At 44.0% G+C, this 13738-nt stretch overlaps 1 protein-coding gene across 2 annotated transcripts in view; it reads right to left on the reverse strand.

Annotated features, from left to right (window-relative positions):
- Nucleotides 1-13738, reverse strand: part of CYYR1 (cysteine and tyrosine rich 1) — an 80486-nt gene that overhangs the window by 13496 nt on the left and 53252 nt on the right. The window contains exons 3-4 of one of the 2 annotated variants that reach the window (XM_075769997.1): nucleotides 13161-13318; nucleotides 7400-10122 (exon numbers count right to left, since the gene is read on the reverse strand). In XM_075769997.1, the coding sequence (XP_075626112.1) occupies nucleotides 9989-10122; nucleotides 13161-13318 (292 nt within the window). In that variant the 3' untranslated portion in view covers nucleotides 7400-9988. Of the gene's footprint in view, nucleotides 1-7399; nucleotides 10123-13160; nucleotides 13319-13738 lie in introns of those variants that run through there. The other variant, XM_075770007.1, reaches the window with a different exon arrangement.

Genomic DNA, 13738 nt, shown 5'->3' on the forward strand with positions numbered 1-13738 from the left:
CCCACGAAAAATTAAATTTCAAGACCAGTGAGGAAGGCTAATGATGAGCCTTAGCCAAGCTCAGCAATACCACACAGGTAACAGTAAACATTAATCACCAGTGAAGCCAAGTACACCACAGGAGCTTCATCTTCCATGTAAATGGATGCTCAGATGAAAAAGATTCTTTAAATGGCATCTAACGCTGCCTTTGCGGGATATCAGATCTCACTCAACTCAACACACCCAACTCTAATTTACCAGTAACGACATGACTAACGGCGGGTGGCAGCAGAGACGTGGGGGCAAGGGGCTGACGGCAGCGATCTTGGAGCATGGTGCAGTCTCTTCAGAGCCCCTGCGTACCGCGGCGTTGCGGGTCTGCACGTCGTGTCCTCTCTGCTGCCCTCCCAGGTGTGCTACAACGTGTGACAATCACGCTTCTACGTCGCCACGCAGACCTAACCTGAAGTCTTGCCGGCACATTTCCATGAATGATGCTAGCCAGACACTTTAACTGTCAACCTTGTATTCAGTATTTTTGTGGGCGAAACTGAATATTTTGCCATGCCCTATTACATTTCTAGGTTCAGGTCTTCACTCAGACCCTAACTAGATGCTGAGTGATTTTATTCCTGAATTACACAGAGACTAGCGAATCATACATAAAGGAAACAATAAAAAAAAAAAAAAAAGAGCTATTTTGTGATTGTGTTGTCTGTAATAAATAGAGATTGTGAAAAGGTATTACGTTCAGTATCAATTATTCGTATTTCCAACAAGTAACTGACACATCCTCAAGTTACGACTTCCATCCACACTGGCTATAAAATACCATTTTCACTATGATTGGAATGGCTGTTACTGGCTGTCAATTAAAATATATATCATGTACCAGGCAATAGAAGCTGACAACACCAGGAAGAAATAACACTTGACAGCCACTTGGGAAATATATAGGCAAGAGAAGACTGAAAATTGCTGAAGATCTTTATCTACAGCCTCTTACTTTTAAACACTGACCTCCAAGATATGAAGAACAGAAAGATTTATCTGCACTTGAAAACTTCCCTTACCTCCTGTTCTTGTTTCCTTTTCATAACCAGGATAAATGAAATCTTTCTAAATTTGATTGCATTATGCATATTTTAAAGAAGCAGCACCGAAGTCACTCCCACTGCCCAGCATGAGAATTTCCTCTTAGCAGAAATTCTTGGCTGTCACTTCCCAGCCCTTTGTACCCAGGGTGGACTGGAGCTAATTACCTGAAGTGAGGAAGTCTTCAGGTGAAACCCAGGGAAGATTTATCATTTTGTTTGTTTAGCCCTTAGATCCACTGGAATTGGCCTTACAATATATCATTTGTACAGAAAGTAGGATTTTTTTTCAGAAGTTGGGAAGTCAAACAAAACATTCTTCACTCTTAGGTAGGCACCCAGATATGGACAACCTAAGCAACGTAAACTATGCTGTCTCAAAAATCAACAGCCTAGAGATTGCAGAGTTGGCCACATAATTGCCCAGCAGTTCCCAAGGCTGGGTGCAGATGCTCAGAGCTGTGCCCGTTCCCTCCGTCCGTGCCATCACCAGGCTCCGCAGGAGGGCAAGGACAGGCAGAGCTACTGCCAGAGGTCAGCCTGAAGCAAGTCTTATGTGAGGGTCGTGGTGAACAGGGCACCCAGTGAACCAGACACTTTGCTCTGTCTAGACCAGAATTATGCTTCTGTCACAGACAGAACCCATCACTGTTATTTCATTTATGAAAACTCTCATCAGGTACCTTGACTATAATGATCCAAATAAGTCTATCACCCATGGATGGAGAAGTGCTTTAAAACTTTAGTGAATCTTGAGCTCCAGCTAGTGGGGTGCTTTGTTTTCCTTCACTTCCCACAAGCCAAGATCTAAGATCTGAGTCAACCTTTTATTATCCTTACTGGTGTCAGAAGGATCACTGTCCAAACTTACCATTGAGTATATCAGGCTTAAAAAGGAAATCCTCTGCACTCATCAGCTAAAGAAAGAACCTCTGTTGGACTCCTGAACTTTTTTTTTAAATTAATATGACAGGTGTGGAAGAGATAGGAACATCAGGATGCCACTCTTTTGGCTTTGAAGACAGGCATCAATAAATCTACCTGTTTATGTTGTGAATTTACCCAAGCTTCTTGATTATTGGGTCAACCTTAGCATTCCACAGGACTTGAATCCTTGAGACATGCAGCATCCCCTACCCGCACCATGTCAGTAGTCACAGCTTGTCCTCAGTTTCACTCACTGACCAGAAATTATAATCAGCAATAAACACTGGCAATCAGAAGGATTTTAATGATAGATTTTTCAATAAAGGTAAGTATCAGCTCCTGCCGAGCTGACTTACTGCCGTGTCTCCCAACCTGCGGGTGCTGCACACCAAGCCCTGCAGAACCAGGGAGCAGCGGCTTGTAGAGTGGGGGGGTGAGGACGCAGGGCTGGGGAGAGGGAGCCCTCACCAGCAGGGAAGGATTAGCAACTGTCCTAGTTTGATTCTATCATGTTGTGAGAGCTGGTGGAAACTTTCTTTTACTCTACCAGTCTCTCAGATGTGTCAGGGACCATTTATACCTCGCTATAGTCTCTTGTAGATTATGAAGATGGATATACAGCAATAGCGTAGCTGTGGCAGAACTCTTAAACATAGGTTCGTAGTTTGTCAGTAAGGAGCCCAGATCTATCACCCAGCTGGGATGGTTTGTTTCCAATTTCATCACTATGTGCACTGGGCTGGTTTATCTCCAAGTTCATGACTATGTACATGCACGTGTATCAGCTGATTTCCCAATCCTGAATCAGATGGGTGATCACCCGCCCTCCACCTCAGAGGAAGAGCATCACCAAATGAGGACCAGTAATGCAGCACATATGTATTTATTTTCATTCCTAAATCTCATGAACTTACCCGATGATGTCTCAGCTGAGGCACAGTGGAGACCACACTACCACAGCACTTCTTTGATGAATGCCCACAAGACCTCTGCCTTGGTTTTTAAACACAGAAATAATGATGATGATAATTGACAAGGGCAGCCTCAGATGATTTCATACATTCTTGTTATGTGAGGTAGCTGGTACAGAAGCAACCTCGTCTCTTAGCTGTCAATAAATGGCAGGTACCTTTATGCCTTGGCAAGTAATCAACCACCCAAGCCCATTACCATAACAAAGCGTCTCACTGCCAGGATGCTCAGCCTCAAACGAGGGCCAGTCACAAGTATACAGATTTATTCCACGTGTATGTTCTGCATATCCTGCCACACAATCTATATAATCTGCAGTTGCCAAGTCATTGTTCAAGTTTCAGGGTATAACGAAAGAGTTTGAGTCCCACTACCTGGGTTCACTGGATTCCCAGCCATAGATTAACATTTTGTTTAATTAAGCACAGCCTAGTTACCAACAAGTTACTGCCTGTATAAGACCAAGGGACACCAGATATATAAAAAATTAAGCTAGGAAGCATATTATATTAAAATAATAAATAAAACCAACTTCCCCATTGAGCGATTGTTCATAAAGGTCCAGACATAAAGCGGGGGGCTACAGGTACTGAAATCACAAGGTAGCCCCAGGGAACGTCTGGGCTTTGCAGTTGCACACATGCCCAAATCACACCCTCCCCTCCTGGTAAAGATGCTCTACAGCGAAGGAAACCAGAAACTTTCATAAAAGAGGAGACAGGCTACCAACTTGATAGCTGGCAATACACAGGGAAAAAGGCATCCCTCGGAGCTGAGCTAAACCAAAAAGCAGATGCGGGCATGACTTCTTTTTCCATTATTTCCCTTGCCTCTTTCTAAACTTACTGACCACATTTGGATTTTTGGAAACAGAGAGAGAGAGAGTAGAGTTTCATCACAAGTAAAGCTTGCGCTGAGGGTGATCTCAGGCTAGCTGCCAACAGCTGACCTTCCTCCCCTGCGGAGGAGGTGATGTTTAAAACCAGGGTATGGATGACTTGCAGAGCCCAGCCTGCCCAGGCAGCTCCTAGAGGTGGTGATGCAGGGAGCCAGGGGAAGGGTCTGCGTGGAAAATGTTTTCCCGTGATCAGGGCTCTTCAGAAAAGTTCTTTGACAAGCAGCAGTAAAATAAGGACGCAGCCCTGGGGGATCTTGAGGGAGCATGTAAAATAAGGGCAACGAGATGAGTCACTGGTAAATATGCTGCAATATAAAAAAACCTGGGCAATTTGGATAAACTGGCGAAAGGCCGTACCAGTGTCCAGATCAGTTCCTGTAATGGAGGACTTCCCATCAATATGACGTGGGATCTACCGAGAGAAAGTTGGGGATGGCTTACTGGCTGTGAAAAAACGGTTTTGCCCGTGTTCCTGAAAATCCTAGATGTGTTGTGAAGGGCTAAGATGGCCAGCTTGGCATTAACGCAAGAAAGGAGCACTGCCTTGAAGTCTCCCCCCGCAGCAGGTTTCCTGCGGGTGAGCAGAGGGGTCAGGTGGAGTCTCAGGCCTGGGGAAAACCAGCATTACACAGTTCCCACTTCAGCCTCCCTCCCGCAGGCTTCAGCCGTTTAAAATCAGCTGCCTTCACTGGCAGCAGGCCAGCTCGCCTCCGTGAAGGAACCGGCTCCATATGCTAGGCTGACAAAAACCCCCACTTTCTTCAGAAACACCTAAGTCTTTGGCTCTCCTCTTGTTTCTGTTGGCTTTAGTCCATTCTTAGTCATCACTGGGACAGCAATGGAATCTAAAGGTTGCCCTTTCCTGGGCTCCACTAAGGATGCAAAATACTAATGGTGCACCGTGTAACAAAAATAATTAGAGTTTTCCATTTCCAGTGCTGTGGAAATATTGACCATCTAATCTTCACAGCAAATTGGACAGACAAACGTTTCTGCTCTAGCTGTTGCCTCCAGCAACTCGTGCTATGTGATCCCCAAGCTGGAGCTCCCTGGGTCCTTCTCTGGGCTGTTCTCGTGATTGCGCGGCAGCTCTTCAGCTCACTCCGTGCTCACCGCTGTCGCTCTTCCGATGGTGACAGTCACCGGCAACGGCACAAGCGAGCCGTCCTCTGTAGGTCATACAAAATCCAGAAGTCTTGACCATTTTGTTTGTCCCCATCTCTCTTCCCCTTTTGTAAAGTGAGGGACCATCACCCCTCTTCAGCCATCTTCAGCTGCACACCAAAACCATGACAGAGCAGGAGGGGTATTTTTACGATGGGTGCACAACAACGCAGGCTTGGTCCGGGGCTCTGCTTTTCAGACTTCAGCCATTGCTGCAATATAAACACCACCGCTAGACTGGGCGTACCCACTGGAAAACAATAATAGGCACCACTTGATAAAAGGTTCTGGTCATTATTTTCTCAAGGTGTTTTGTCCAAGCACCAATGTTTTTGTGAAACTGAAGAAATACATTCAATTTCCCTTAATTCTTGTGTGCAATTTCTGCCTCAGGGTGTTACATACTATTACTGTGTGCTGTTAAACACCTGTTGCGTTTTATTCCAAGGTGACTAAAATAATTATTTTTCTAGTTACTAAAGCATTTGGAGTGCTTCCAGGATGAAAGCGAATACAGAAATGCCAAACATTTACTATTCTAATAGATAGCCATCAGTGCTTTATGAACTATCCCATTACATCCAAAAAATATCATTGTGATTTCACAAAGGGTCTTGAGAACATTTGCTTTAAATTGAAAGACTCTATTTCTACTACACAAAGAACACTGTTAATATCGATCCAGGTGCTCCATGGAGCAATCTGATCTTTTCATTGCGGCACTACTGAAAATCTAGTCTAGTACACTGGTAAAACTGCATCTTTCAAAGTTACCAACATTAAAAATGCAAATTGTTACATCTTTCATTAATTAAAAGAGGCTTATAATAGCATTAACAATCCTTTCATCGAAGTGTGTCATTTAGGTAATGGCAGCCTAGCACATTAACTTCCCTTGGCTTTGCCTTGGCCTTTTAACTCCTCCAACAGATTATTACCTAATTTGTAAAGTCTCCCAAATGGGTCATTAGCTCTTAAATAGATTTCTCCTGCTGTTTGGTATAAACCCTAGAAACAGTAGGCTGTCAGAGAGATAACTGGTTTGAAGTAGCTCTTTCTGGGAAAAAAAAAAGTTAAAGAAATGCCAGATTAAATTACGTTTCTGAAATGAATCATGGCTTGAAATATCCCCGATACATGATTAACTAAGACATCACATAGAATTTATTTTTTTCCACAAAAGAAGACTGGCTTCAGAACGTATGCAAGCATATGTGCCCTTGTAAGCACCTGCAACTCCTGCTGCTACCAATCCCTAACGGCAATCGCACAACCAGGCAGTCATCTAACGTGCTAAACTAGGAAACCAAGGAGAAAGGCTGACGGGACCGGGTCCTGGACTCCTGGCACAGCGACCTTCCCGCTCTGCCTCCCCAGCTCGGCCTCAAAATCGTGAGCCAAAGGCAGAGAAACCGGAGACCACAGGAAAATCAGAAGCATTTGATCCAAGTATATGCACTGCCCAGGGCAATGCTACATTCGCCAGCCGAGTTAGTGATAATGTCCTCTGCCAAGCGAGAAAAGCAAAAGATTGTTTGGACCTCCTCAGCCATAGATTTCATTTTTGGGTTTTTTTTTTCTTACCTTACAATATGATGTAGAGCATTAGACTGAAATAAGTTGGTGTGACTAAGTAAAAACTCTTTGTGCTAACCCACGCATCTGCAAGCTATTCATGTGAAACAGAATAAATGACTACTGGCCGGCAATATCTGCACTGCAGGAACTTTGAATATGGAGGTGTTGAACAAATTACATGTTTCCACACAAAGAAAATAACACTTAAGGTATAACAACACTTCAACTTTTTCAACTATATTCCACTAATAAAACTTTAGTGTTAGCAAATGCTCCCATTTGTTTATGCCACAACTTCTTTGTTCTATTCTTTTACTTTTATAAATCTTTCAGAGGCCCTCCTCCTCTCTGGCTCTCTCAGTTTTACCTATTTTCAATGCAGTCATCACCTCTTTCTGAGAATAGGCTACTCTGGACTAGTTTTACCTGGTTTGCTGAAAGGGCAACACCTTTATGGTTTATGCCCTTAGCAAGGACAAGAGATGCGGTGTCTTTTGAGATTAAAATCGTTGTCTGGTATGGCCCAATATATGTAGATCTGCAGAACATTAATTAACATACTAAAATCAACACCCTCACTAGTGTTTTCACAGCAAACAAATACGTCTCTATCACTATGAAATTCTCAATTTCCTATTTCCGTAATTCTCCCCTGGAACAAGTCACGTATACGTTGTAGATATTTTGGTCACTATGACCTTTATGCAGTATCATCAGAGGCAACACACAATTGCAAAGCTGAAAACCAGAGGACTCTGTGATCAAAGACTTTTAGTTATTTTCCAGAAATGCCTTTTTATTTAAGAAATCTGCTTTATAACTTGTTCTGACAAATGTCACGGCTGGAGAAATTCTTCCTCTAAGGGAAGATTTATGATCTATAGCAGAGCTTGCTTTCTTTGTGTTTTTCAGGAGACTGGATTCATCAAATACAAACTGCTCTTTGATTTGTGTGTCTGCATGTTCAGCAGAAAGAAATGAAATACAAGAATAGGAAAAATGACAATACTCTTTATCTATAGGTAACTTTTTGGCACAGAAATATCATCCAGGGTGATCAACTGAGGTACTAGCGTAGAATGATGTGGTCGGAACAGGGTTTCCCACAGAGAAAACTATGCTTTTTCTGTTCTTCATGCATGCCACCACATTGGCAAGCACATCAACGCCCCAGCAGATGGTTTGAGTAGGGACTGCCAAAACACCACACGCAGAAGGTTGTCCTTCATGGGAGGATTTCAACTGAGGAACGTCCATCTCTTGAGAGGTCAGGGTACCTGAAATGTACCTGAAATGTTGCAGGACATATAGCCCAGAGCAGAAGTAATTGTAAGGATAACCTAGTTCAAGACTAGGTCACCTCTGAACAGCGAAAAAGAAATAAGAATATAACTCTCCTTCCTTGGAGAAGACTCCAAGGAACCAGCAGCAACCAAAACCTGTGACACAGCTGTTTTCCTCTGACTGGGTTACAAATGCCTGGGGAGCTAAGGGGCCTGTGACTCAAGGCTCAGTTTGGCCAAGGGCCACAACACAGATCTCCTGAGCTCACATTGGTGAGGACTGAGGCCATTTGCGCTTTGAAGTGGGGTTTCAAGAGGATAAGCTTAGTCAGCCTGGAAAGGACAAATACAACTACAAAATTTGAGCGAGAACAGTCAATAAGGTCTTGTTTACAAGAAAGCCTCTGAATAACTTCTGTGCTCAAAGTTAAAAGGTTGCTTGAGTTCTTTCCTGAATCAGGACTGAATGCTGAAAATACTGGACCGAGGGGGTGATGAAAGGTTGTCAGTTGACTTCACTGCGATATGGTATCAGCTTTTGCAAGCTGCTTTTTTATTCATTAATACACTGATACATCTCAAAAGATACATGAGGGATACACTGCAAAACATTTAAATGTGTTCTGATCTCCAGGAATCAGCAATAACCTGCAGTGTCTCCCTCTGAAATGGACCTGATGCCACAGCTGTCCTGAACTCTAGGTGCCGTATTTTTGACACCTTCTGCTATTTCGGCTGTAGCATTCTCAAACTGGCCAGCCACTCAACTCAAACTAAGGGCGTTCAGCACTTTTAAATTCCCGAAGACAACCACTGTCTTTGTGGTTCGCTTATAAAACTGAGAAAAATACTAGTTTTACTATTGAAGGATGATGCTTTAGGTAATTCCAAAGTCAAATAGCTGCTGCTGAATCACAGTTAGCCCCATAAGTATTGGAACATTTTAAATCATAAAGGTCTGTACTTCATATAGTAGAGATTAAGTAATTTTGAACAATACGTGTGACAAATGCAAAAAGTATCATTTGGTGACTTACAGTTTTAAAATGCCCAGTACAACATTCAAAAGTAATCTGATGCTCACAGTCTCTATGCTCATCTCTTTGGTTAGGCTGAGTATCATTATTACTGGTAAACAATATGATTTCTTTTTTTAAAAAAAAATAGTCTATGCAATCCAGTTGAAGACAAATCTATGATGTTTTAATATTTGGTTTGTATTTCTTCTCCCACTTGTGACTTTTTCTGATTCAGTTTTTTTTTTAAAAAATCAAAGTATCATTTGCTGATAAAAAAGGCATTGTAGCATATTTCCAATGTATACAGTATTTAAGTCCAGGTAAAAGTAAATCAGCTATAAATAATTAGTGTATTTCACATATAAAAATGTTCTTTATGTTTACATTTTAGGCCACAAACTAGTCTCAAACTGCTTAAAGTAGGCACTTAAAACAACCTGCACTTGACCAAAAATAATATCCGTCATTTTTTGGTTACTGAATAACTCTGACACCACTTCTCTTTGTAATATGCTTATGAGACCAATAGGCACAGCTGATCATTGGGTATTATGAGCCTGAAGTAGAAACTGAAAATAGCTTCAGTCTTCCTTGTTGTTCGTTATTTGCCTCACTTCAAGGGAAGGCGTCACACATACTTGAAGACAACAGTTGAGTTGAAGTTTTCCCCCAGAATAAGCCCCAGCAGTTGCCTCTTGCGCTTTCGAAACAGTTTGTCAAACCAATTGCACCACTTGCACGTTCTTACATGGGAAGACCCCCTCTCCTGGGCGCTGTAACGGGCTGCAGCTGAAGGTGATGCTACGCACTGATGCTAAGCACTACTCATCAGGCACTAACTTACAGGAACTGTTTCTTTGGTCACATGTTGTTTAATCATGAAACATGATGGTCCGGAGTGGACAGTATTTTTCTTCATCCTGAGCCATGGCAACCCTCCCAGGTTATTTCAACAACTGGCCATATGTGTTGATGCAGACCCCAGCCTATTTGTCCCTGAGCCGATAACATTTGTCCCAACGGTGCTGGCTGTTTCAACAGGCAGTTACTATCCGAGTGAAGCCATGTTAATTATTTCCCTGAATAGCCAGGGTATGGAGGGGGTGGGGGATACTGTATCGAAGTCTGTGGGGTTGGAGTATAAGGTGGAGGTAGGTCAGCTGGGTACTCCATTTCGTATTCGTAACTGTATGGTGGCGGAGCCACTGAAATGGGAGAAAAAAGAAGACACAGTTAAAAATCTCTTTTTTTCAGATGCAGGCCCCCCAAGTATTTTCTAGTTGACATTCAGACTTCCATACAACAGATGTAAAGTCTCCTGGCAATGCGCTCACTTGTTTTTCATACTGTCATTATACAGTTACTTTATGTCAATGCAAGTCCTTGCTTATTACCCTTTCCTTCACTGCTTAGTCATATGCCCATCGACACGTGCTGGCAAGAGTGTTTGAGTGGCCATATGGCTGATGATACCAGGGTGATGTGACAGAGCTAAACTTTTTCAGGGGAGAGAGGCTGGGTTTTTATCAGATCCATTTCCTTCCACCCCCTTCAGCAGCAAGGTGGATCTATGTTGCCTCAAAATGACGGGGTAGCCAGGGCTTTTGCTGATCTCCACAGACCTCTCAAACACCCTCTGGATCCCCAGGAGATGTGTGCCATGCCATGCCAATCACAGCAGCATCACACCTCCCAGGGCAAACACCATATTCCCAGGAAGGTTCCAGGGCTTGGGCTTTCGCCTTGTTCACCCCAAAGAAGACATCTGAGGAGAGCCCAGTGTTTGTAAACTGGGTAAGCCATTAGGAAACAACAAAAATATTCACAAACAGCTGAAAATATTTTCTCAACTACTTCTACTAACCTTAGAGAAGAAGGATTAGTTCATTGATCAAAAAATGCTGCAGAATGATAGCATGGTAGGAACTGAAGGCTCCATATCAAGACCGCATTAGAGTAGTCTCTACAAATTTTAAGGTCCAGAGTCTGCTCATGTCACCATGTCACTGTTAAGGTCCAGAGTCTTCTCATGTCTCTGTTTATGTCACTACGGATGCCCCCCTATCCCCTTCCTAGCTGTCTCAATCAGACTGACAGTGAAATAGTACTTGAATAGAGAGGAAACAGAAACCTAAGATGTTTGTGATGGGGGAAAGAGATTTAAATGCCAGTGTGCCATGAAAAGCACTCCCTGCTCTCCGAAAACCCGGCTGTTCCTGTAGCTGAAGCCAAAGGAAGGGCATGCCCTCACTTGGCGTTCCTGTCCAGAACAGGTAATGGCAGGAGAGACGGCTGGTCACAAACCCTGCAGCCAAAGCCAGGCCAGTCATTACTCCAGAAGTGTTCATGACAGCAGGGAACACAGCAATCATTTCAGAGCTTCCCCATCTTCCAAAAACTGCTGCCGCTGAGAGGAAGAACTGCTCAAACCAATCTTTGCACCAGGAGTGTGCAGACAAACTGCCTGGAGGTGGAGAGATAGGGGTGAGTCATTGCAGGAGCAGACTTGGGGAGGAAAAGGCTACAGCTCTGGAGTCTTCATTTTGCTCTTGTTTTTACAGCTTGCAGTGACTATTAGATTCTGAAGTAGCTCTTCAGCAATTCATGGTTGAGAATATTGCAGGGTTTTTTTCATTACTCATCTCTCTATGCAAAACAAGGTTGCAATGATAAGGATGATTATAGATGGTTTTAGTTTAACTGAAAAGTAAGAGAATGAGGGAGAAAGACACTGAGAGCAGTGAATGTGACAAAGGAACACATAATAAATATTGCATAGCTTGCCTATAAGCATACATAATGCACCTGGGGTTTGCTACAACCTTTGCAACAGGAGGGAATATAAAGGCAGGGGATCTGTAAGAGTGAGATGAGGGGACTTTATCCATGAAACACCATTGCCTTTTATTACAGTGAACTCCCAAGTTATCCCAAGGCAATCGCTCCTGGCTTTGTAATTAACAATGTCACTGAACCAGAGACATAGCTGCATGGCATAAACACTGTTATGCTTCTTCCAGGTCAGCTTTGCTCTTCAATAATGTGGCCACTTTCACGTGGTGGGGAGTTCAGACAAATGAGCCTTGCAGACCCCAGCTGGCTCAGTGCAGATCCACCTTTGGTGCTCCTGTGGCCCAGTCCTAGACTGATGTGAGTTGACAAGTGTGGTGCAGAGAGTGGCTCTGCACAGAGCTAGCTCAGGTACAGCCTGATGTACCAGTGCCCACTCACTATGGGCACAACGGCACTGGAGCAGACCCATGAGGGCTTCCTACTGTCCCCTGGGGTGCCCCAGAGCCTGTGACAGCTTATTAACTCAGTGCCAGATCTGACTTAGGCTCTGCACCTCCCCTGGTGCAGCCCTAAAAACCCATTACACCAAAACAATGTTAACCCACAGACAAACCTGCATTGGGCACGTCCAACACTCAGCTTACTCTGACCAAGGCACAATGTGCATCTCTGCACCGTGCTCCAAGTTCCTATCAGTTGAGGCATGGTGCCAGGCGGGTGCAGAGAGCTAGCCTGCATCCAGCACCACGTGCCAGCCAGCAGTCCCTCCTGGGACGCACAGCACAGAGCAGCCTGCAAAGATGCCCGTGTGCCTTTGTAGAAGTCATCTGGGATCCTGCAGCACCCAGCAGGGCTTGTGAGCTCTGGCTGAGGACCAGCCAGCTTGGGCTGCATTAGACTCCACATGGCACTACTCAAAGCCTTTGCGCTATGATCCACAGACCTTATTGTCCAGGTTTTCCCCTCTCTGTGGTATGCCGGGCCCCTATTATATCAGATAATGAAAGGGAGCTGACTGCACGTGAACAAGAGCAAATACAAGAACCGGAACACAAAAGAAGAACAACTGATCCGTCGCCAGAGAGCCTCTGGCACAGAGAGAAGGTCCGTCCTGCACAATGCAGCACCGCCCTGAGCGAGGTCTCAACATGCTACTGCGGGCACCGCAAGCCATACAGCTGTGTATGCTACTGCGGGCACCCGGCCAGATCTCATTAGCCCACTGAGTAGCTGAATAAATTAGCCCAGGCAGAGTGCTGCACTGACGAACACTGCACAGGCTGAGCTGTCTTGCGTTTCTCAGCAGGGAGTCGTGCCATTCCCCTCCGGACTGAGAAGAGCCTCCTGCTGTATTCACATCCCCCATTTACTGCAGAGCCATAACTATCCAAAGATACACTCCTGCCATGAACACAGGCACTCTTGCAGGACTGTCATTTTGCTTCCTTACCTGGGTACGTGCTGATAGTGTTGATGTGCGTAGTTCGGATGACCCCTACTCGAGTCCCACGGTTGTTCTTCATGCACATGCAGATACAGATGGCAATCCCGGCAATCACTCCCATTATAAATACTATACCGAAAACAATTCCAGCTATCGCTGTGCCTCTGCAAGGGGAATGGAAACATGCAGTCAGTCTCAGTCAAATAATGTTTACAAAACAAAATTATTTTCTCAGGAGCAGCCCTCATTTGAGGAAAAAAGTGCATATTGATTCCTGAAAATGCTACAAATTTTGATCCATCGGGGCATTTGAATAGAAGAAATGAAAGATCTCCAAGACCAAAATGAGAAACTCTTTCAAAGTCACCTTTGCAATCATGCCAGATCACTCTGCTGATTCACCCTATGTTAAATCCTCCCATTCCAGGACCTTTTGAATACAACTACTTTTAAATATCACCAAGAATAATTTCTTTTGTTTCCCCTCATCACACAAGACTTTTTTTTTTTTTTTTCCCTGAAGGCATTGGTATGATTTTCTTTTGAAAAGAAAGAGTAAGTTATCCCCAGTAAGCTATTCCAGA

This window comes from Balearica regulorum, chromosome 1 (genome assembly GCF_011004875.1).
Source record: "Balearica regulorum gibbericeps isolate bBalReg1 chromosome 1, bBalReg1.pri, whole genome shotgun sequence".
Lineage (NCBI taxonomy): Eukaryota > Metazoa > Chordata > Aves > Gruiformes > Gruidae > Balearica > Balearica regulorum.